Source organism: Carassius auratus, unplaced genomic scaffold (assembly GCF_003368295.1).
Source record: "Carassius auratus strain Wakin unplaced genomic scaffold, ASM336829v1 scaf_tig00215399, whole genome shotgun sequence".
Lineage (NCBI taxonomy): Eukaryota > Metazoa > Chordata > Actinopteri > Cypriniformes > Cyprinidae > Carassius > Carassius auratus.
Genome location: NW_020528066.1, coordinates 335,483 through 361,265, shown reverse-complemented (window position 1 = coordinate 361,265; position 25,783 = coordinate 335,483). Strand labels below are relative to the sequence as shown.

The 25,783-nt window shown below is 37.6% G+C and overlaps 1 long non-coding RNA gene and 1 gene segment (V, D, J or C); both read right to left on the bottom strand.

Annotated features, from left to right (window-relative positions):
* Window positions 1–8,496: 8,496 nt before the first annotated feature.
* LOC113094512 (uncharacterized) lies at window positions 8,497–8,749 on the bottom strand. Its single transcript, XR_003288110.1, has 2 exons — window positions 8,671–8,749; window positions 8,497–8,546 (listed from the first exon to the last, which is right to left on the bottom strand). It is a non-coding gene; the product is annotated as an uncharacterized LOC113094512 (long non-coding RNA).
* Window positions 8,750–11,208: 2,459 nt separating this feature from the next.
* Window positions 11,209–11,733, bottom strand: LOC113094497 (Ig heavy chain V region 5A-like). The segment is given in 2 exon segments: window positions 11,209–11,531; window positions 11,623–11,733. Coding segments are annotated over 2 exon segments (351 nt in total).
* Window positions 11,734–25,783: the final 14,050 nt, after the last annotated feature.

The window sequence follows — 25,783 nt, the reverse complement described above, 5'->3', positions numbered from 1 at the left end:
GTTGTAAAGTTCAACATAAAATGCAACTCTTTTCTAATATGTGATTTGTAATACAATTGGGAATCAATTTACCCCCCCCCCCCCCAAAATGCAACTCATTAAAATAATTTACAAAAAAAGACAAAAACAGGGAGATTGTAGTTCAAGTGAATCTGTATATTAAAAAAAGCACACCATCCACAACAAAGCATTGGCTTTACATTAACAAATGGACAACCAATCCTCTAGCACAGGTCACACAAAATGGCAATGTGGCACTACATATGTTTTTTCATCCATCTCATTAGAAAACTGTTTGTCATACGGTCTGTAATAAATCAACTCATCAATAGAAATAACAGAAAAGGAATCATCTCTCTCCTCAATACAATATGCATTAAAGTGGTCATCAAAATAAAGTGTGTCAACTCTGCATGTCAAGATAAAAGCTTGATCTTCATTAATAATGATATTTGTGATCTTTCTGAACACAGGAATTTCCATATCTGTTGTAATACACACAAACATACCAATTTGATACTCCGTTCCAAAGTTGTTCACCCAATTAGTAGTTGACACATCAGAAAATGCATTCACCTGAAACTTAGCACTTAAATTCTCACCACCCTCCAAGTTATCGATCATTTCTTTCCTCACTGGACCAAACTCAAATCACTGAAAATTAAAATTCTCCCAGTGATAAGCTAACTGTCTCTGGTGTTGTTTTACCAAGGTTTTTGTGATATTTTTGAAATTTTTAACAGATCGTTTAAAAACATTATGTTTGGCCTCAAACCTCATGCACCATACATGGATAAGTGGACCTATTTTACGAATGCACCTTGGATAATGGATCATAAAATGATGCTTTGGAATTAATCTTCTGTCAGGAAACAAGGATCTGAACAGCTTGTGGTGATCATTAATCAAATGCTTCAAATAATACGTCAAACCATTAGTAACAACTGGTGAAAACACTATATTCACTATCTGAATCAAGAGGAGGAGCAAGTTCCAGTAACTGTTATTTCTTTCAATTACATCACCAAAAATCAGGGGAGCATTTTGCACAAGACACCACGACTGAATTGCATTCAATCCCAGATCTTTACTACTCTCATCCATTTTCAACCCACTTGGTCTGTTTTTTCGCTCAATATAACCGTAGTTGAAACTTTGGATCCTCTGTGACAATGTTTCTAAAGACAGGTTCTTGTTATTGACCAGGTATTGAAATACTAGTTTCAATTCGTACTGCACTACACCTTCAAGTAAATCATGCATGATGTCAACTGCATAGTTATCAGAGATGTGGTAAAAACATAGTGTATTGAGCAAGCATGTCTTCTTGACACCAAATGTTGATGCCAACATAGGATTTTCCTGTAGAGATGCACAATGTTCTGCATGCATTTCTTTTGTACGGAAAATTAAGCAAGGGTTATCTTCAGTGAAGACAGATTGTGACTCTTCCTTTGTAGTTAAACAAAATCTACAGAAATATGTTGCACTGAAGGATTCAATCAAACCAAACAATCCGTGCAAACCTAGATTATCACCTGTTACTTGAATAACAGTCCCTCGCAATGGTGAGTCTGAGAAAGGTACCTCTATTCCTTGCATTTCTAGTGTTTTAACATCATCAATGAGAGGCTTTAGTATTTCATCAAAACCATATTTCCTCAGGTCTTGTGAATGAAAAAGTGCCACAACATGAATATTCATCAGAACAGAATTACATTTTGGGGGCAGGTTCCTCGATATAAAGTAAATGCAACCAAGCTTGTGTATCCCTTTCTTTGAACCCAAGGGATTTGCCGTCTCAAAATCATCGTAATAAAGCTGAATCTGTAGAGCATGTTTTTGCTGGGAAAACAAATCATTACTTTTGAAGTATGAACCATCACATATATCTTTATAAACACCTTCTTTATGTTGCTTGACTTGAAGGAAACTTTCACATAATTCACTATTCTTAAACATAGATTTCAGGGTTCCCAAGATGGGTACATACACAAATTTATCTGTTACAGGGATCTGATTGTAAACTCCTGTTGTCCGATCTCTCCGCAAATCAAAACGCACCCCAAGAACATACTCTACAGGTTCAACTATTTCCCACTTTTCCTCAAAGAACTTCTGTCGTTTGGCTGCTGTATTTAAGACTGAGAAAGGATTTTCCAATTAATCAAAACAATTTTCCACCTTTTCTTCCAAATCGGTTGCTTGAATCTCTGAAGAAGTACAGCTGAGAACAGCTTCTCTTGTTTGCTCATGAATGTCATTTACAAGCTCTTCCATTGACCCTACCATTGCTTGGACAGTGCTCTCAGCAACACCTGATGCTTGCAATTGTGCTACAACAGATCCACACAGGTTTAACAAATGATGCTTGTCAACAGAGGTCCGGCTAGTTACTGGAGTGTCTGTACAGAATGCCTGAGAACTTGAAGGCTCATCACCTTCACTTTGAGCGTCCACATTGTCAATAGTATTTGGTGAACAAGTGGCCCTGTGCAAACGAACGAGGTGTTTATTTGGTGAACAAGTGTCCCTGTGCAAACGAACGAGGTGTTTTTTGAACCCTGAATACGTACAAAAGGATAAAGAACATCCCGGTTGTCCACATTTCAAACGTAATGTCTTTCCTGGATATAATCAATGGTGAAGTCTCAAATGCTGACAAAGCAATGCAGAACTTTTCTGGTGTGCCTTACAAATAAAACATATCAGCATATTTGCAAACAAGGACGTGTATCAGCTCAAATATTAGTGTGAAACAGCCTTGCTCTGAGTTCCTTTACTCTGGGACTTTCCTTGGTACTTCCCAAGTCGATGTTAAACACTGTGGTTTGGATGAATGTGTAGAAGCTGTTGAGGGATTCATGGTAGTTAACACTGAAGATGAAGTGTGCCTTGAAAAGCTAATCGAAAGCTGCCAGGGATGTTTGCGCCTTGCAAGGGATGGCCTTCTGGTCAACGATGACATAGAACCTCTGAATGTTGTTCTTCTGTTCACCCACACAGAGGAGGAAGGGCTGTCCTGGTTCCAAGCTCCCTAGGAAGGCCTCAACACTGGCTCCAATCTGTGACAAACACAGAGACATAAAATATTAAGTTATGCAACACAAGCAACGGCAGTATGAGAACAAGTGGATGAAAAACATTAAACACAAAATACCTTAAGATATCGCGCCACATGGTTGACAGCTTGATATGAGCTAATCTTAGCACTCTTCTTGTGGCCTTTTGACGTAGGGGGGAGCTGGTGAACCAGCAGTAGAACGCTTGACAGGTCACTGTCCCAGCCTAGGAGCAAAGTAGAATTAAGTGTAAGATGTTCAGAAACATTTCTATCTTAAAATATTATTTAAAAAAAGACAGATTATGCCAAAGACAATACTTAAGGTAAGATGATAAGAATCTGTTGTGTAAATGTTTTAAAGGCAGAATGAGGGACACTTACCAGACTCATTTGAGTTTTGCTGCGCAGACAAGAGTCTTTCAACATGCTCATTAGAAGTCCGGTTCTTGCAGTCTGCCAGGAGCCTGGGTTTGAAGTACGTCGGCCATTTTGCCAAAAATCTGCCAGAAACTTCTTCTCCAAACATCATGGTAAAATCTTGGTCAATCTACAGAAGAAACACCTTAAATCCTTGATACTGAAAGAATATTGAGTCATAATTGTTCACTTCAAAAATATGCTGATCAAACAAAGGTATGTCTTTCTTACCAAGCCGGGGATGTCGAGAAACCGCGGGAACACATCCAAGACTGTTGCAGAGTTTTGCTGGTTCTGAACTAGCGTCTGGCGGTATTGAAATGTTGCCATCATCTTATCTTTGACAACTGACACACCAGTTGAATGTTTCAATAAGGATATTGCCTCACGGCATTCCTCGCCGAACAGTTGCTTGTCAGCCAGGAGAAAATCCCTCTTGCTCTTTGGACTATACGTAGTGCTGGTGGAGCATCTCCGAGATTGAACTGCAGTGTTGCGCTGGACGGTCTTTATCCTCCAGGCCAAGTAGCCAGACCCACTTTCTGCATCATAGTAGTGTTCCTGTAAAACCCAAAGAGAACAAAAGTATGCAACACAGGGGTCACATCACCAAATGGCAAAATAAGAAATTAAGAACATACACATTATCCATATATTGCAATATAAGCCATTAATTAAAAAAAAAAAAACTTACATATCCGTTTCCAGAGTATGGATCACTAAGGTTGGGAAATAGAGTGGTGATGCCAACAGCATATTTTGTTCGCACATGGGTTGGTGGTATTCTCCTTTAAAAGTAGAAAATATATTATTGTTCAAGCTTTTTCCCCCTTCAAGAGGGATAAAAATATGGACTTAATGCCTATCAAACAAAACGGTAACACTTTACTTGAAGGGGTGTGTTTATGACAACTGTGTTTATGACAACTGTCATTAAGTGTCATTAGCTCAATTATTAAAAATGTAATAATTGAGTGAATGATACTTAATGACAGTTGTCATAAACATGCATAAAACCTCATGACATGTCACATTATGAAGGTGATATCAGTCTTATGCACACCCTTCAAGTAAAGTGTTACCAACATTGTATACTTACCCATGTACTTCCATCATGTCTGCAACCAGGAGGTTTACCATTTGTCGCCGTGTAGCATCCGTCAATGTCTTTGTTTTGTCATACTCGTGCAAGATTTTTTCTCCCCCCGGCTTAGAATGGAGAACGTTTCTCACCATCTAAAACATGAAGAAGAATCACAAAGGTAGTCATCATGTTAGACATTCCTGCAATAAAACCACAGCTCTTCTACAGAATCTTTGTGTTTGAGGAATAATAACTAATTTCATTTATTATTGAAATTCCCCAATACCTCATTTGCTGATTCCCGCTCAATGTGGGTTCTTTTATATACATTGTCATGATATCATGAATCACTGTTGCATCTGATGAATCAGACGCCACAGAGGATGACGTGTCGACACAAGCAACTCTGACGTAGAATGTGAGAAATCTTGATTAAGCACAACTGAAAGACATTTAAAAGAAACATACATGCTCACGAACCTCTAACAACTTATTTTAGGTTTGACAACCAAACGGTCTAGCATATTAGGGCACAACAGGCTAGTTCAGCTTTACTTGAACTTTGAAAAACAAACACTCTAACGGAGCAAAGTCTTACCTGTAGACTTTTCTGTGGACACATGAATGATAAGATTCCCTGCTTTTAAAAGCTCCTCATACACATCCGCATCCACTTCTGTCCCAGAATCATCTGTGACATGCAGCTCGGTCTGCAATGGAAGACCTTACTTTTCTATGACTGAGAATAATAAAGAAAAACAGTGCATTTCCCATTATTAGTAGTATTAAAACATGTTAACAATTGTAGTATTCTGAGCAGTGTCAGGTGTTTTTCTTTTTCTGCATTTTGGATTCTATATTTGGACTGCTTGACAAGAAATTATTACTGCCCAACACAAACACAACTTGGTTTCTGGGGCAGTATAACCAGATTACAGTCCCATTGTAAATGGAAAATAAATTTTAGAAACTGATGACTTCAATGTAATGAAGTGATGAAAACCTTTCTGAAGAAATGTATTGTAGTCTTCATAGCCCTCTTCAGTTTGGGCAACTTTAACATACTTCTGAGTTTCACCAAATCTCACTTTGACCAACATGATGTGCTGTAAAGAAAAAAAAATACATTCAGAAACGTAATGAATGAGAAAATGTGCACGTTACCATGACAAGCACCAACACAGAGGAGGTAAAGTTAATAGAGAGAGGAGAGTTCACATAACTTTTACAAACTTTTCGTAACATTTCGCTCGGAAATGTGACTAACCTAAAAATAAACCCGTACACTTATTTACACGATATCATTAGAAAATAGTGACGCAATATCAACAATCATAAAGGTTCACATGAAACATGATAAAGGAAGCCTAAACGGTATTCTTAAATAATGAAGGTGGATGCTTATATCCACACAAAATTCTTCCAAATTGCACAATGCCCTGTACGCAACATCTTGCTATACAGCAAGTGCAAACTTTTTAAACCTGGGCAGCAAGCACAGATAAACTGTTCATGGAAAAGAAACAAGTGAGCCAACCTCCATGACTGTGCGTTCACAGTCACACCAGATGCGCGTCAAATTCGCGCCTGCCGTGTTTAAATAATTTGAATCCATTCGCGCGTAAAAAAAAAAAAACACGTTTGAAGCGAAATTTACGCGACGGAGGCGAAATCCGTTGGGGGCCATCTTTTTTACAAGATATTTATGTATATTAGCGGGAAAATATTTGTAAAATGGCAGCACAGCAGCTTTCTAGCTGGTTAGTAGGTCAATAACGTGACTCAAATGTGAAATTTGTACATCTTACCAGGTTGTACAGTCTCCTCACTAATCCTCTTCCAAGAGAGGTGATTTTTGTTCCTGTCTCGAAGCACGAATGAGGCGTATTTGCGTCTACCGCGCCGCGCTCATTTTACCCGCCCAAAGCCAGAAAGGTTTACGTTACACACTTCCGAACATGTGCACCTGATTTAGTTCAGCTAACGTTAAAGTTAGCTATAACGTTAGCTGAAACCCTCACATATAAAGTGTTGCAACTATTTATACTGACCGTAAGCTACCTTCGTCCAGCTGTAGAAATGATTAGGTGCAACATATGAGGTTAACTTACACCAAGCACGTTAAACATGTTAATATATATTTGAAATACAACACGAAGTTACAAACAGCTAACGTTAATTTCACCATATATCCTTATCCTGAAAAAATGCTAACGTTACTTCGATCTAATTTGACTAACGTTAAGGGACCACTTTAACTTACTGGTTGTTCTGATTTCCCAATAAGAAAATTTTCACTGTATTTGTTCCATACATTGAGCGTTACGTGAAATTGTACACATAATATATCCTTTTGAGCGTGGTAATAACTGTTGCATGGTGAACTGATTAGCTAGCACTATCAAACTAACTAGAATATTAAGCATTAGCTAACTTAATGTTACCTGTCGGAAAAAATAGGCCCACCACTACAAATATAATTAAATAAACATAAGTTACTGGTTTAAATTTACTTACTTATGAATGCTCCCACTCACGAGCGTGTCCAGTCCGATCCAGTCGAGTGAAAAAAAAAAGCTGTCTGGTTTCCCGCCTCACTGCAGGCAAGTAACGGAAATGATAGACTTCAGGCGGTAACACTAGCTTTTGAGTTGAAATCAACACTGTAGAGTTAAACCATCAATATGGCATTTAACTCCCGGTGACAACACCAACTCTTTTTGAGAAATAACTTTCTTGTAGTTAAATTAGATTCAAAAAGAGTTGAAATGACTCTACATTTTTACTCTCAACTCTAACACTGAAAATCTAACACTTTTGATTTTGCTGTGTATAGAACAAAACTGAATTAAATTAGCCTATGCACTTTACATATACATCACATTTCTCACCATATGGTTAACCATAAAAATTAATAATAAGGAAAAGAAGCACATCACAAATAGCCTACTGTAGATAAACAGAACATCTTCGCTTATCATGTGCCTAAATGAAGCACAAATAAAGATATAAGTGCAAACAGAATACAGAGACGTCAACCTTGGTTTTGATGAGCAGTTATTTTATGACACAGAACGCGTTGGTGAAACTCATGCATCTAGCAAGAACTTAATACACTAAATAATCATATTGATTCAATTAACATTTATGAATTAATTAAATGTCAGAACAAGACTGCACAAGTTATAGCGATCACGAGGAAGGTCCTCGTGGATAGTGTACAACACCCCATCAGTTATATTCAGGTCTATAGTGCCACCTGCTGGCGCAGTTTTGTATCTTCTTAGAGAAAATTAAGTCGTTATAACGAGAAAACAAGAAGGAAAAAAATTATAATGCAATGGCCACTTAGAACTAATTAGTTCTTATAGTAATTTTTAGTGATAATGCAAAATTATTTATCTGATTATACTTGATTTATAAAAGAAAGTCTTGAAAAAGATGTACTGTACTCACAATCTCACTGCACTCACACAGATAAGACAGGGTTCATAAGTGGAATTGTATAGTACACTGCAATGAGTGTGTTGCCTTAAAGAACTATTTATGCCTTGATCTTACCATAAAAATAACTTTTGTTGGTATAGGCATATTTATTCAGTCATATTAAATAATATTTTTAGTTGAATAGAACCAGTTGATGTACATTTGTTCAATGTGTTTAGACTTGTTTTTGTACACAACTATAGCTTTTTTAGTCACTGTGTCTGTCCTGCACAGTATTAGACAGCTGACTCCTCAAGTCTCAAAATTCCTCCCCTGTGTGTCCTGGGTGAAACTGATCTTGTTTTTCTCAGTCTTTAATGTAAGTGCCACCATCAATAAAAATATATCCAAGCCATTCCAGTGCTTTTCCAGTGGGTTGACGGATCCAATTAATGCAATGACCTAATACTGAAATCCTGCAGGAGACGGAGAATGATTCTTGAGGTTTCACAACCATAGATGAAGGTTGAGTGAGCTCAACACAGAAAACACCACCTGAAATTAACAATGAGAGAGTGTGTTATTATTATTAATTGTGTCGCAAAACTTCTACTAACAGTTATGAAGCTTATTTCATTGTTTTAGTTTAGAGTTTAAATAAAACATCAGTGAAGCTCACATGATGCAGCTGCTGCCAGCAGAAGTAGAACTGAAGAGAAGATCATGGTCTGAAGTTCACACAGCTTTATTTGTCCTATTGATACAGATACTCCTCTTTTGTACAAAGAGCAAGTGGAGAACTGGCATACAGCTCTACATTTAAAAAAAAAATTGTTAACTGAAATGAGCTGTGCACTTATTGTCACTCCCTAATAAACCCGTAGTATAGTGTTGATACTGTTACTCACTGGATGATGTAGATAAAATCATTAGCAATAATCTAAAATACTTGATTCTGTCTCTCAGGTGGGACCTGTGACTCTATCTAGACCACAGGACTTAAAGAGCTCTTTATTGTGTCTGCATGCACCTGTTTACATAAGGAAGGAGATTTTTACAAACATGTAAACATGAGAATATAATTTGTGATGAAGTTACTCTAAGGCTTACTTATGAAAAAAAAAAAAAAGTGACATGTCATACAGCCAAGCATAGTGACCCATACTCAGAATTCATGCTCTGCATTTAACCCATCCAAAGTGCACACACACAGAGCAGTAATTTATGCTGCAGTATCCAGCGAGCAGTTGGCGGCTCAGTGCCTTGCTCAAGGGCACCTCAGTCGTGGTATTGCTGGCCCAAGACTCAACCCCACATCCTTAGGGTTAGGAGTCAAACTCTCTAACCACTAGGCCACAACTTCCCCTCTTTTATGTTTCTTCAGAATTTCAAAATCGGAACTGTCTGTTTCTCTGTCAAGAAAACAAGTAAATGTAAGCAGTCAGTGACATTTGTAACATCAACAAAAACTGCTTGAAAAGAGCGCCACCTCTTGGAAAGGAACAGTACATCTGGAGCATCAGTGAAGTCAACAGTGAAGGTGGTTTTTGTATTGCTTTGACACTGAACTCATTCACTGTGAATCTCTAGCGCAGTAATACACAGCAGTGTCTTCAGTCTTGAGGCTGTTCATCTGTAGATACAGTTGACTGCTGGAATCATCTCTGGACACTGTGAACCTGCCCTGAACTGACTGGGAATAGGAGATTGGAGTACTGGATGTGCTGATATATGCAATCCACTCCAGTCCTTTACCAGCTGCCTGTCTCACTACAGCTGCCCTGTAGCTGCTGAAAGTAAATCCAGAGGCAGTACAGACCAGACGAAAAGATTCACCTGGTCTTTTTACCACAGCTTCAGACTGAGTGAAGGTCTGACAATGAATATCTGTAAAAAAAAAAAAATCAGAAAAAAGGTTTAACTATGTGCTTGCTAATATTATTTATAGAGTAATATATAATTATTAATATTATTATTTAGAAAATAACCAACCATTTAAAAACAGTAGTATCAGGACTGAATTAATTATTGTTGCCATTGCTAATGATGCTCTTCAACAAAAACCACATACAATCAGTGAACAGAAACAGTTTATGAGAGATAAACATCCCAGGTTTGCATGAACTCCTCCTCCAGCCTCAATTCTTCTTTGCATATGTGTATGAAAAACAGAAATTTAAACAGAAATTAATAAGATGTGAACATCGGACATTTATGAGAACATATTTTAATGTTCAGAAATGTTACACAACTATGATTATTCAATATTGTAAAGCGTTTTCAGCTGGATGAAAAGTGTGTATTGATTAATAAATCTTTACATGTCATGGAGATTCCTGTATTTTCTGATTTTCTTTTCTCTGATGTTATTTCAATCAGAACATTATGTGTGTTTTCTTTCACCTGTTTAGAATCTGTACTGGTGATGACTCAGGCACAGAATCATTTGCAGCGGCTTCTCACATTGAAATAGTAATGGTAATATTTTATGAGAAATAAAACAATAAGATTGCTGAATGAGGTGGATATACCTTAAATCTATCTGGTTGTTAAGTCGTGACATAACCTCTCTATTTCCGGGTCCAAAAACCAGGACCTCTATCTACCGCTTTCGCCTGCTTTTTTATTTACTGTACCATGCCACAGTGCTGTGTCCTGTGTTGTTTGAATAGATCAGAGTAAAAAAAAAAACAAGTCACATTCAACTCTCATTTTACCGCTTTCCCTGTGATGAGAAAGAGAAGAGGAAATGGCTGCAGTTGGTAAGGTAAGTTACAAATCTTAAATGAATGAAGAAACTTTCGGCACCAGTGGGTCATAACGTTAGTTTTGGCAACAGTCACTGGGCAAGCCAAAGATGTGATAAGTTACGTAGCAGAGAAAACCATTATACTAGTTCAAGTATGATAATCTAGTAACGTTTCTCATTTCTATAAAAATTTAGCATTGTTGGAGGAAGTACGAGATATAATATCAGAATCATATTTAAAGGCCAGGTATAAGTTTACATATTTATTAGGCTTGCCTTGAGGTTTGTTTTTGTTTTTTGACCAGCTGAATTAATGTCTAGAATTTTTGATGAGCTTCAGACAACTGCTATGCACCTGTAAAAGTCATACTAAGGAAAATTATAAAAAATAAAAAAATAAACACAATAAACAATATAAATAAATAAACACTTAATTTGTGATATGATGATGGTGTTTTTGTACAGGGAGTCTGTTGGAGTCTGTCACTGTGTGTCTCTGGCACAATAATACACAGCTGTGTTTTCAGCTCGCATATTCTTTCCTTGCAGTGTTATTGTGTTACTGGAAGTGTCTCTGCTGATACTGAACTTGCTTTTCAGAGAATCCTTGTAGTCTGTGCTTCCACCACTCCAGATGAATCCAATCCACTCCAGAGCTTTTCCTGCAGGTTGACGAATCCAGCCTGTATGCTCACTTGTAACTGAATATGAGACTTTACAGTTGATAGTGAGAGTGGCATCAGGACGGACAGTCAGAGACTCAGGCTGAGTGAGTTCATATGAATCAATACCTGTATCAAATCAAATAATACCTGTTAGTAAGAGAGCAGGATCTTTTGATCAACAAAATGATGTATCACACAGAAAACAGACTAAACTTACAGGATATGACTGCCAGAAGCAGCACTAAAGATGAAGAGATCATGGTTTGTTTCTCAGCACAGTTTGACTGAACTGAAGTGATTCTTCACTCCCTCTAGTGATCAGATGAATGTGGAAACTGACTCATGTCTGCTGTTTTAATATGCAACAGGAGATTTACATAAACATACAAAGCTTTTAATAATTTATATATGCTAAAAAAATATTCATGTGTGCAGTGTTCAAACTATACCGTGTCCTTTGGGGGAGCACACTTTTTGTTTTGGGGAGGTGGGGTTGTGCGTGCCTCAAATAAGGACTTACAACAGCTACAAGTGTATTCACTATTATACATTATCGACACAAGTGTCTCAGAAAAGGACTTACAATGACTTACAAAGATACATAACAGCTACAACTGTATATGCATTGTTAAACTTTATCAACACAAATTGATAGAAGACAGCATTTACTTAGCCACCATATAGGCAGACCTGAATGATGTTGCAGTCTCCTCCATTAATTTAGAATCCACCTCAATTACTTTATTTGGCACAATCGCCTTTTGCTAAGACAATGGCCCTCTTGTGTGCAATGCTGTCCCTGTGTTTATATATATTTTTTCGCAACATGTTCTGAGCAGCGCTGCTTGTTTCCTCCCCATTAATCCACTCCTCTGACAAGTGAGTGCCAGGAACCTTTTCAGACAGAAGCTGGTTTTTTGTATCCCTACATGCAATGCACGCCAAGCTTACATCCTTAACAAACAGCCATGTATTTCGGCTCTTCTAGTCTCTCCACTGCTGGCTGTTCCAGTTTAACGGGAGAGAAGACTCGGAGCAAGAGGGGTTAGGATCATGACCGGCCAGCTGTTACCATCTTCAGCCAGAGATGACTTTTCTTCAGCTTCTTGCGTTGTCACAGTGGGTGCGGCAGGAGGTCTAAGTGCTTGCAGCAGGTGAATCAGTCGTCATCACTACACAATTTCTTAATTAAAACCAAAATTAATTAAACTGCCTTGTTTTCTTTTTGCCATGGCTATGATGCTATAACTGCAGAATGAATTAAGGACTTTGTGCGCGATAAATGGCCTCCAGCGGTTATTGTTTTCTACGAATCTATGACGTACTGTCATATGTGGAATTTGCAGCGCCCCCACACCTTGATGCTCATTACAAGAATAGCATGTATAAAGTAAACTTTATTGAAGTAAATTAGGTTTTAATCACCGTCATGCACACACATTGTGTTAAAAAAATCAGATATACCTTTGTGCTGTATAATGTTGGAGCTTTTATAGTGAACTTCACTGCATATGTAACATCTTCAGTGATGGTAAATCATTCCATTAGGTTGCATTTTGTAGTTTTTTTTATTTATTTATTATTATTATTATTCACTGTTGCCACCTGTTGACTTTTAGTAACAAGAGAGAAAAAAGTCAGTGTGGTTTTTGTTCAGCTGTACAAGACCCTTGTGTCACTGTGAGTCTCTTGCACAATAATACACAGCTGAGTCTTCTGCTGTCAGGCCTGATAGTTTCAGATACACCATACTCTTTGAATTATCTCTGGTGATTTCAGTTCGACCTTTGAAGGATTCAGAGTAGTCATAGCTACTGCCGCCGCTAGAAACACGTCCCATCCACACAAGTGGTTTTCCAGCTTGTTGTCTGATCCAGTGCATGCTACAGCAGCTAAAGCTGAACCTAGATCCTCTACAGGACAGAGTCAGAGTTTCTCCAGGCTTCTTCACGTGTGACGTGTGAAAACTCACATTGTAGGCTGAATGAGAGCAGCAGTAAGCAGAGTGTATTCTTCATCTTGACAGTGGTGATGTAACACTTCAGATCCAGTCAGCAGCACATAAATACTAAACAGATGTCCAGGGCTTTGATTTGCATTGGGAGGGTCACTTTCCTGACACTAAAAATTTAATAAAGAGTCTGTACAGGTTTTTTTTAAAAGGGGTCATAAACTGAGAAATCTCTGTTTATGGGTTATGTTGTCTTTAGTCACGTTGTGCCAGTCGCGTATGCTGTAGACACGGGATAAAATTAAGAAAGAGCTCCAGACCACGTCAATGAAACACTGTTTGTTTGTATGTTGCCTTACTGTTAATTCGTTTTTAAACAAGACAGTTTGACGCAGGCTTTTCAGAGAGACTTTAACATAATGCAACATCAACACTTGTATGAGAATCCCTCTCAGGATTCTGGCAGGGAAACTGTGGCAGTTGAAATGAACAATTTCTCAGAGGCAGATAATAGAGTGGTTTCACCTGAAGTCGTCTATGTGAGGGTAAAATTGAAAGGAAAAGATTACATGTGCTGCTCTGTTCAACATCATGTTTTGCAACTGTTTGTTTCTGGGTTTTGCTGAATTGATATGTTCATTAAAGTTGAGTCAGATAACTGGATGTTTCTTTCTAGAACAACATGCTAGTTTTTACTCAAAATTACTCAGTTTTACCAAGTTTTCCTCTGTTGTTCTAAATGCGAGAAGCAAGATGAATGAGGGAGACATGGTGAAGGCTCAGAAGTACAGTCGATGTGCATGTAGGACAAACACAATGGCCGTGATTGTGACCAGTGCGGCTCTAACTGTGTTCCTGGTCTTCTATTGTGGAGAAGTCTTTAATACTGGTGTTATCTTACATAATTTACCTGGGGCTTCCTCTGACACGTCTTTTGACATTGAAAGGCAAAGTTATTATGATCAAAGTAGATACAACTCTTATCCATCTGGAAGCCACATTAATAGAAGTCCTCAGAGACCCTCATATAGTGGAGGAAGATAATACAAGTGATACTGTGAGGTGAAAATGATCTTCACAGTTTTATTGAAATGTCACAATAATGTCATAAGCTTAGTTTGATTAGCAGAATTTGAATTAGAAACCTTTTCTAAATTGATATTATAGTCATCAGGTCACTTAATTTGCTTCTGATATCACTTTCTGAGAAAACATAAGAATATAGCAATTTCATGATTGTATTATCTTCTATTTATATTTGAATAAACATGTTATTAGCTTTAACCGAATGTATTTTAGAGGTTTCTTTATGCTTTGTAGTTACAGAATGTAAATAATTCTTATGAAACTATACATGCATATTCACTTATTATTTTAGAGGCAATAACGAAACGCAGGTGTTTCCTGAGGGTCACACATCAGTAAATATGGCTCTTTTTTCTGTAGACACTCCCTTGTCTTCTTATATGACTGTTGCATCAATACTAGAATAGATTTTAATGTTTTTATATTAGTCATGGTAATAAATTACTTTGGTAAGAATGAGAATGAGAATGGATCACTAAAATAAACAATTCAATCTTGACCTCATCAGCAAATATATCTATTCTGTGGTATCCACTTTTTTTAAGGGAATTATATTGTAGCAAACAAAAGAGTTCGAAGATGTGTTTTTTAGTTTTTTTGTCTGATGCTTTATCAGTAAATAAAATACAAACCCAATTCCAAAAAAGTTGGGACACTGTACAAATTGTGAATAAAAACAGAATGCAGTGATGTTTTATTCAGAATACAACATAGATGACATATAACATGTTTAAACTGAGAAAATGTATCATTTTAAGGGAAAAATCAGTTGATCTTTAAATTTCATGTCATCAACACATCTCAAAAAAAGTTAGGACAAGGCCACGTTTACCACTGTGTGGCATCCCCTCTTCTTTTTATAACAGTCTGCAAACGTCTGGGGACTGAGGAGACAAGTTGCTCAAATTTAGGAATAGGAAAGTTGTCCCAATCTTGTCTAATACAGGCTTCTGGTTGCTCAACTGTTTTAGGTCTTCTTTGTTGCATCTTCTTCTTTATGATGCATCAAATGTTTTCTATGGGTGAAAGATCTGGACCGCAGGCTGGTCATTTCAGTGCCCGGATCCTTCTTCTACGCAGCCATGATGTTGTAATTGATGCAGTATGTGGTCTGGCATTGTCATGTTGGAAAATGCAAGGTCTTCCTTGAAATAGACGACATCTGGATATACCTTTCAGCATTGATGGTGCCTTTCCAGATGTTTAAGCTGCCCATGACACACACACTCATGCAACCCCATACCATCAGAGATGCAGGCTTCTGAACTGAGCGCTGATAAAAACTTGGGTTGTCCTTGTCCTCTGTAGTCCGGTAGACAAATTTTGATTCGTCTGACCACAGAACAGTTTTCCACTTTGCTACAGTCCATTTTAAATGAGCCTTGGCCCAGATAAAACACCTGCATTTCTGGATCATGTTTAGATACGGCTTCTTTTTTGACCTATAGAGTTTTAGCCAACAACGGCGAATGGCATGGTGGATTGTGTTCACTGACAATGTTTTCTGGAAGTATTCCTGAGCCCATGTTGTGATTTCCATTACAGTAGTATTCCTGTATGTGATGCAGTGCCGTCTAAGGGTCTAAAATCCACGTAAGTGGTAAGTGTGCACACAAGATTCTGCCTACCTTCTGAAATCCTGTACGGTAAGGGTTACGTGCTCAGCCTCGTTCTCTTTCTTGAGATGTATAGATTTGTATTAAGTCATAAGGTGCAATCAAGACTTAAAGGCCAAACAATTAATTTAAATATTAAATATTTTACCAGTGTGAGTGATGAAAAATCTATTAATTATATTCTGAATATGTATCTATTCATTTACTGTTATATGCCTAATACAGAATTTTCTATAAATGGGACACAAATTAATAAAAATATTTAATGGATTTTATCTATCTATCTCTCCACTTACTCTTATCCCATTGGTTCTTCATTAATCTTCATTTAGTTCTGGATCGTTCTCGGTGCCAGAAGGGTACTTTTAATGTACACATAGACTACATTAAAAATAAATATACAATAACTAAAACATGTTACTTTTTTTAAGGTGTGTACCATTAGGCCAGACTCCCATGTGTTCATACTTAATTGTGAGTTGGTGTTAACTTCATTGGATTGGTTTGTCTTTACATTGAAATTTCATATACCATATAATCTGCTTAAACATTACAGTCAAAATGATGTCATGTGACAATGCTCAGCACTTCAGTATCAGAGTGCTATACTTTGTAGAACCTTTTTTACTAAACCAAAAATGTCTCTGTTTATGGTATTTAATACTCATTTTCATATTTTGAAATTGTGGTATTGATTCTGATTACTTTCATGTAACTGATCAAGCTCTTAGGAAGTAAGTATGAGCAACAAAATGCTTTCTTTGTGTCCAGATTTGACTAACGAAAAAACGTACACTTCAAATAGAAAAAAATAATTCATTCATTCATTCAGTTTTGATTAAATATGTCTTTAATGATGGCTAAATATGTATCCAAATTAAAGTAACAAATTATGTGGGAATAACGTTCCCGGCCACCAGGGAACACACAGCCATGTTTATGTTTATTTATAGAATAAATTATATATATATATATATATATATATATATATATATATATATATATATATATATATATATATATATATATATATATATATATTAAAAATTAAATTAAATTAAATTAAATTAAATTAAATTAAATTAAATTAAATTAAATTAAATTAATACATTTATGCATTTAGCAGTTGCTTTTATCCAAAGTGACTTACAGTGCATTCAGGCTATCAATTTTTTACCTATCAAGTGTTCCCGTATATATATATATATATATAATTTATATATATATGTGTGTGTGTGTGTGTGTGTGTGTGTGTGTGAGTGTGTAACAGAATCCACACAGTCATGATGTTTAATGTTTCCTCTTAACTGTGCACTAAATATGCAGCATAATTAGCCTGTGTATGTGCACATCTATAAATAAGGAGGAGTCATGAAAGATTTGCATAATGGAAATTCTCTTTACACAAAAAAACATATACTCTCATTTATTTTTTTTGCTGAATGCATTAGTAGTCATCCTTTAAGACAACTGCAGCATATTTTATAAAGAAAATTGCACTGCACAGATAAAGCCTACATGTTGTTTGAGAGTTAATTTTAGTATAATTTTCAGCTATTACCACTACAATATGCTTATCTAGAAACTATACACACACCACAGATGTGAGGTTATGCATGAAGTTTACATATTTTGCCTTTTTGGTTTTCATGTGGGACAAGTAAAAAACAAGCACACAATGTTTTACCACATTATAGGACCATGACATACTTACCCATAATTCTGATTTAATGTCAGTAAGGGTCTAATGAAGGGTTGACAGTAATATATTTTAGCTTAGTAGCAGAAATATAATGCATTTTTATAGTTTATTGACTGTTGGGCTATGAAAAATAAATATTACAAACTTAGTGTCAGGTCTGGCTGAGTGTCTGTGTTTCTGGAAGAGACAGGACATTTTAAATCTGCTTCAGTATGTCACTTCTATCATACAACCATCCAACACAGCGTTATACAGCAGCCTGTCATGCCCAGTGAACACAACTCAGAAAAGGTGATTTTAATGGCAATTTTTTTTTACACATATTAATGGCAGTAATAATTTTACAAGTTAAAGAGTCAGACGTTAAAGAGATGTTGCATAACAAATGTCTGTATGAGCTCTTAAAGGGACAGTGAAATGTAATCATCAAAATTCAGTCATCGTTTACTCACCCTCACATCCTTGTAAAAATATATGCATATATGTACAGTATGTATGTATGTATTTTTTATCAACAGTTTTTGCCCATAATAAAAGTCAGTATATCAAAAATAAATCTTTATTACTAAAGATGATTATATGTTTATAAGTACAGATAGCAGACATGTTATTATCTGAAAACCATGAAAATATACCAAAAACTTCCTTTCCAGATCTTCAAACATTATTTGAGTTTTGTTAAAAAAACACCTCACAGGTTTTGTTGTAGACCACGGCTGTGGGTTTTCTCAAATACAGAGGGAGGAGCCATGGAGGAGACAGGAGCAGGAGGAGCCAGATGGTCCACCAGAGACCAGCCAGGACAGAGATCCATGGTGGAGTCGACGGCGGGAGGAGCCATGGTGAAGAAGGGGCCGACGACATCAGGGGGCTGACAGGCGGAGACTGCACCGGTGGGTGAGGAGCCCAAGATGGAGCAGCACAGCCGCAGAGCCAGGGTGACGTCGAGGATCCGGAGGGCCTAGGTGGAGCAGAAGGCTCAGGCGACCAAGGCGGAGGCGGGGTCCTGGAAGACCGCTGTGGAGCCGGAGCGACTGAGGATGGAAGTGGAACCAGAGGGAAGAAGGAGCCTGACAGAGCCGGAGGGATGGAGTGACGAGGAGAAACCAGAGGAATGGAGTCCCGAGGCAGCGGATGGTCGACGACTGACCAAGGTGGAGCCGGAGGGACGAGGGAGCCCAGTGGAGCAGGTGGGATGCCAGGCCACGGTGGAGACGAGGGAGCTAAGAGCCAAGGCGGAGCCGCTGGGTCGAAGGACCAAGGAGGAGTCCAGGGCTCGGAGGCTGGAGGCGGAGACAGGGCCTTAACGCACCAAGGCGGAGCTGGAGACTGGCAGTCCAGCGGCGAACCATCGCACCCAGATGGCGCGTACTGAGGGTGAGCTGCGGGACTAACTGGCACCAGCAGGGATGACGAGGAACTGGCTGTCTAGGAGGAGGAGAGAGAGGAAGGATGGGAGGAATGACAGGAGGATCAGGGCTGGACGGAACCAGCAGAAGTGGAGCAGAGGGACCGGCATGTCCAGGAGGAGGTGGGAGAGGGAGGCCGGGTGGGAACACAGGAGACTGGGCGCAACCAGCGGAGACTTGGAGTTCAGGCTGATGTTATAGAAGGTGCAGAGAGCATAGTCCGGGTAGCTGGTGGCATTCGCTAGCAGAAGAAACCGTCTGGTATGGTCCTCAAGAGAACGTCCTTCCTGCTCCAGCATGAGGAGGAGGAATTCGGGCATTAGAGGGGATCCATCAACACACTACGGAAAGAAAAAGACTGAAAAAACGGAAAACAAAACGGAGAGAAAACACGCAGTTTTTAAACTTTTTAGGTCGGGGCTTCTGTTACAGTTTACGCTCCCGGAAGAAACACGGAGCCGAGGATAAATGAAATAAGGCTTTTAATATATCCAACACAGGGGATATCCAACATGGAGCACAGAGGTAGACACACGTAAGTGGTTAGTAGACCCGACAAAACAGAACTGAAAGGACAAGGCTTATGTACAAGGGATAATTGGGGAAACACAGGTGGATGGCATGACTAAATTAACAGGGACATGGAACACATGGGGAAAGAATAGACAGACCTGGGAACTAATCAAACCAAATACGGAAGACAGAAACTGGGTCACAGGGGCAAAAACACACTAAATGAGTCCAGGTATGTAACTGTTTCTGGGTACAGCTGCATTGATATGCTCCTTGAAGGTAAGGAATTTGACTCAGAATCTGACTTTTCAATTCAAAGAGCCATATTTTGGGCATATATTATGATCAAATGGCAATTCAATGTCATGTCAAAAAGTTAGTTTTTTTTATTTTGGTGTTCGCAGGCAATGAACAGGAAGTGTAAAAGAGATGTCAAAGGAGCAAAGAAATTCAGCCGCTGTGCTCTTGCTGCCAATATTTGTGCCATCATTACAACCATCATAACCATTATTGTTGTTGCTGTTGTCACTGCAAATGTTAAGAATGGATCTGGTAATAATAACCATATATGTTATGTCATTTAAATTTTCACATCCTGCCATTACAATGAAACATAAGAATCATAATTAGCTTTATTCGCCAGGTGTGTGCAAACACACAATGAATTTGTTGTGTTTTGTTATGGTGACCTCAGCACCAAAACTTGTAGCTCTGGCTGTATGAAAGGCTATGTGATGCAATCTACAATCGTTTTCCTTAGATATGTGTTTTTTTTTGTTTGTTTGTTTTTTTATGTTACTGTTTGATGCTTATTATTAAACATTGCAATCAATGTACATATTTGTAATTTCATTGGATGTTTGTTAATGAGAACTATACTGACATTTATCTTCACACACTATTACATCTGTGAACATAACATAGAGGCGGAGGCAAGCAAAGGCTCATTTTAAAAGGGCGATATTTATTAAAGAGTTAAAGAGTTACTTACAATAATAGAGAGGAAAAATCAGTTTAGTTTTCCACTAGTTGCCAGCAAAAGTCCCACAACAGCTTCCACCGTCACGTCAGCATTTATTCCACTCAGGTCATAAGGAACACAGGCGTATGAAATCAACACCTAATAAATGAAGACAAAATAACAAAAACTCTCGGCCATAGGGCAGCCATATCAGTACAAGCCATTACTTGTGAAAAGAAATAAAATTACATCCACATGTAACACACACATATATTATATTATACTCTTTGAAGCTAGAAGCTACAGAATGAATTTACTTTTGTGTTGAACAAGCACTAGACTTCAGATCAACAGCACATCCTGAAAAAAGGACCTTATGTGTGCATTACGTTTGTATGTACATATGTTTTGTATGTACAGACATAAATAATGTTTATTAGTTTTCATTTGAAGGAGCAAAATTAATAAACATATTTGAGTGTTTGTGAAGTAAAAACGAAGCATATGAATCTTGATTGTGAACAGAGTGTCTCATTAAGTTTTGAGAAGTTTAATACAAAGTATTCTGACTGAATGTGTCACTGTGTAGTTTCTTTGATTGTGTGTCACTGTGTAGTGGACAACTCCTTGTCCACAGAAGAGAACTGCAGTTTTACAGTAAAAGTGTGTCTAGACCAGTTTTTGTATCATTGCCAAATATGTTAGTATCACTGTGATTTTCTTGCACAGAAATACACAGCTGAGTCCTCTTCTGTTAGTCCAGACAGTTTCAGATACATCATACTTTTCGAATCATCTCTGGTGATTTCAAGCCTCTCCTTAAAGGATTCTGCATTATGTCCACTTCGAGAACTGTAGCCCACACTCATCTACAGCAGTGCGTTTCCAGGTTGTTGTCTGACCCAGTGCATGTCGTAGCTTCCGAAAGTAAATCCTGATCCTCTACAGGAAAGACTCCAAAGTTTCTCCAGGCTTTACCTCTGATACAGAAGAAATGGCCTCCAAATTCTGACCTTTCACTCCTATTGAAAAAGAGAATAGAAATAAGAACAGAACATCAGGTAGAGTGAATATTTACTGTTTCACATTATGACACACACTTGCAAAGGCCAGTAAAAACAGAAGGTAAAGCAGGTTGTTGCACATCTTTGATTCAGTGAAGTGAACTCATATGACATCCAGTGGAGAAGAATTGATCACATATATGTACGACAAATGAAGGGTGGTGACGTCATACATATAGAAAAAAAAAGACAAAATGGATGTTTCAAAATATACAAACAGGCTAATTTGTTCAATTATATCAATACCGGCAGTGTCTTTACATTAGTTAAAATCAAGTTGTCTGTTGGAGAGTTATTCTATTTACATTCTAAATATACATTTATGAATAATAACAACATGATTTCTCATGGTCTAATTTTATTTATACTACGGGGCGATTAATGCTTGAATCTGATTGGCTGACGAACGTTCTGAGGTGTGCAATTATTTTTCTGGGAAACGCACGGCGAACGTAGTTCCAGGCAGCTCTCTTGACCACATTACAGTTCCTTATCACTTTGCATAGTTAACAGTAATAACAGTCGCGCAGTTTGCACAAAAAGGTGTTGTCAGCGCTGCCCTGACGATTTTATCAGTTAGCAATTAAAGGCTACAAATGAAGAGTGTTTAGAGAAGCACAGAGCTACGCTTCGCAGCGTGGCCGAATAACCACCTCAGGTGTGCATTATTTTTTAAATAATTAAACGGCCCGGAGTCAATTATTCCCTATACAGAAGCCCTTCAATTTCATGAATGTGTGGCCGCTCTATAAGTGGATGACACTTATTTAAAACAGATTAGAACAACATTTAAGGACCGATAATTTTCATTTTGTGGTCATTCAAAAGTAAAAAGGAGATTTATTTTTTTGTATTCAAAGTATTCATTATAACATAATAGGCCTAAATGACTATGTATTTGTTTGTTCATTAATTTAAGCTTAATCATGTAGACTTATCTTTAGATTAGTAGACTATTATATAATTTCAAAAGACTACATCTATCTGTCTTTAAATGTATGCAGTTGATGTTGTGGTACAAATTAAAGAGTTAATCAGATATGAATTAAATGATTCACGCATTCATAAAATTTAATAGCATTATAACAACTGAACTACGAAACTACTAACTATGAAAATACCAACATTTATAACTTGGTAGACAATAAATGTTTTCTGTAGAGATGTTGTGTTCAGTGAGAACAGCTGCTGCTCAGCAGGCACTGAACAGACACTTTAATACAGATTACTGATATTTTTGTAGTAAAAGAGTTTCATTTGGATTTTTTTTCATATGAGCTTCATAAGAATAAATCAGTGAATAAACAATACAATGATGACAGTATCCGTAATATTCAATTCAAGTTTATTTGTATAGTGCTTTTTACGGTACAAATCATTACAAAGCAACTTTCCAGAAAATTAAGTTTCTACAATATTTAGTAGTAGCTTATAAGTGGTGACTGTCAGTTTGTGCATCTATGACAGGATTTTTTAGAAAAAGTAATACAAGACGTATAGTCAGCCAGACGATGAACACTATTAGCAACAATTATTATATGGTGCAGTCACACTTGTAGCAATATTTGTTAGTTATGTTGTTGATTCAGGGTAAGCATCATCTGAGGTCCTCTGAGGGGTCAGCATCATCTCTTCTCAGGTGTTCTGGATCCAGACTGGAGCTTAAATCCTAGTTACCACGGGATGTAAATCCTGTGGCAAAACATAGAAAAAAATAGAGACATCATTAGCGTAGCTGCTGTTCCAACAAAGTAAAATTAATTTGTTTAACACAAGCTAAAGAATAATAATGCGTATTTGATCAGATACAACTACACTCACAATTTAAGATACATTATTCAAATGCTTGGCGAAAGAGATGCGTTTTTAATCTAGATTTAAACAGAGAGAGTGTGTCTGAACCCGAACATTATCGGGAAGGCTATTCCAGAGTTTGGGAGCCAAATGTGAAAAAACTCTACCTCCTTTAGTGGACTTTGCTATCCTAGGAACTACCAAAAGTCCAGCGTTTTGTGACCTTAGGGAGCGTGATGGATTGTAACGTGTTATAAGCCTAGTTAGGTACGCAGGTGCTAAACCATTTAGGGCCTTATAGGTAAGCAATGATAATTTGTCACGGATACGGAACTTAATAGGTAGCCAGTGCAGAGACTGTAAAATTGGGGTAATATGATCATATTTTCTTGGCCTGGTAAGGACTCTAGCCGCTGCATTTTGGACTACCTGTAGCTTGTTTATTGACGAAGCAGGACAACCACCTAGAAGTGCATTACAATAGTCCAGTCTAGAGATCATGAATTCATGAACTAGCTTTTCTGCATCAGAAACAGACAACATGTTTCTTAGCTTGGCAATGTTTCTAAGATGGAAGAATGCAGTTTTTGTAACATGGTAAATATGGTTTTCAAAAGACAAGTTGCTATCTAATATAACACCCAGATTTTTGATTGTAGAGGAAGTAACAGTACATCTGTCTAGTTGCAAACTATAGTCTACTAAATTCTGTGTATTGTTTTTTGGTCCAATAATTAACACCTCTGTCTTATCCGAATTTAATAGGAGGAAATGATTGGTCATCCAATATTTTAAATTTTTAACGCACTCCATTAGTTTAGATAATTTATAAGTTTCATCTGGTCTCGTTGAGATATATAGCTCATCAGCATAACAGTTTAAACTAATCCTGTATTTTCTAATAATATTACCAAAGGGCAACATGTATATGGAAAATAGAAGGGGACCTAGGACGGATCCTTGTGGAACTCCATATTTTACTGGTGATTATTGAGATGACTTCCCATTTAAATAAACAAAATGCTAGCGATCAGACAGGTAGGATCTAAACTATCTTAGAGCCTGCCCTTGAATACCTGTATAGTTTTGTAATCGATCTATGATTATGTCATGATATATGGTGTCGAACGCAGCACTAAGATCAAGTAAGACTAGAAATGAGATGCAGCCTTGATCTGACACAAGAAGCAGGTCATTTGTAATTTTAACAAGTGCAGTTTCTGTGCTATGGTGGGGCCTGAAACCTGACTGAAATTCTTCATACAGATCATTGTTTTGCAGGAAAGAGCTCAACTGAGCAGACACAACTTTTTCAAAAATTTTAGACATAAATGGAAGATTTGAAATAGGCCTATAATTTGACAGTTCACTAGGATCTAGTTTTGGTTTCTTAATAAGAGGCTTAATAACCGCCAGCTTAAATGGTTTGGGACGTGACCTTAAGATAACGACAAGTTAATAATATTGAGAAGCGGTTTTATTTTTTCTTATATATTTACTTAAGGTAATTCATGGCATATGTATGAGCAATCATGGCATTTAAATAGCTTATATTCTAGGTAAATATAGGTAAATATTGGCCAGTATATCATCCACTAGGATAAGATGTCTTCGGTCTGTTTCTTTGGCTCAGAGTTGTCCTGTGCTGCAGCGCCATCTGCTGTTACTGTTAGTGTCATTTTATTTTATTTATTTTATTAATATTTTTATTTTTTATTTTATCTCATTTTCCTCCCTGGCCTGTTTTTGTACAGCTCAGTGCTCTTCTACATCATTGTGTATCCTGCACAGTAATATACAGCTGTATCTTCTGTTATCAGACCAGAGAGTTTCAGGTACACCATGCTGTTTGAATTGTCTCTAGTGATTTCTATTTGTCCCTCAACACTTTTAGCATACACTGTTTTACTGGCGTCATACCAGATAACCCCCATCCAGATGAATGTTTGTCCTGCTGACTGTCTGATCCAGTGAGTATCGCGGGTCACCAGACACCAAGATAGGTGGATAAGCATGAGAGTTGGTCTGGAAGTGCAATGCTTCAGTCACGCACCAGACATCATACCCATGAAACAGCTGATTGAAACGCAGCCGTCTTTCCACCATAAACCATCAATCATACGGGCGATCCTCATGTGCAAACAAACGGATTACGCCTCTGATTCAGGTACGACACGCTCCATTTAAATACAACTCCCTTCCGCCGTTAATTGACACACTCCAATGAAAGTGAAAATGGAAAATGAAAGTGAAAGTAACCAATGTCGTAGAACAGATTCTTT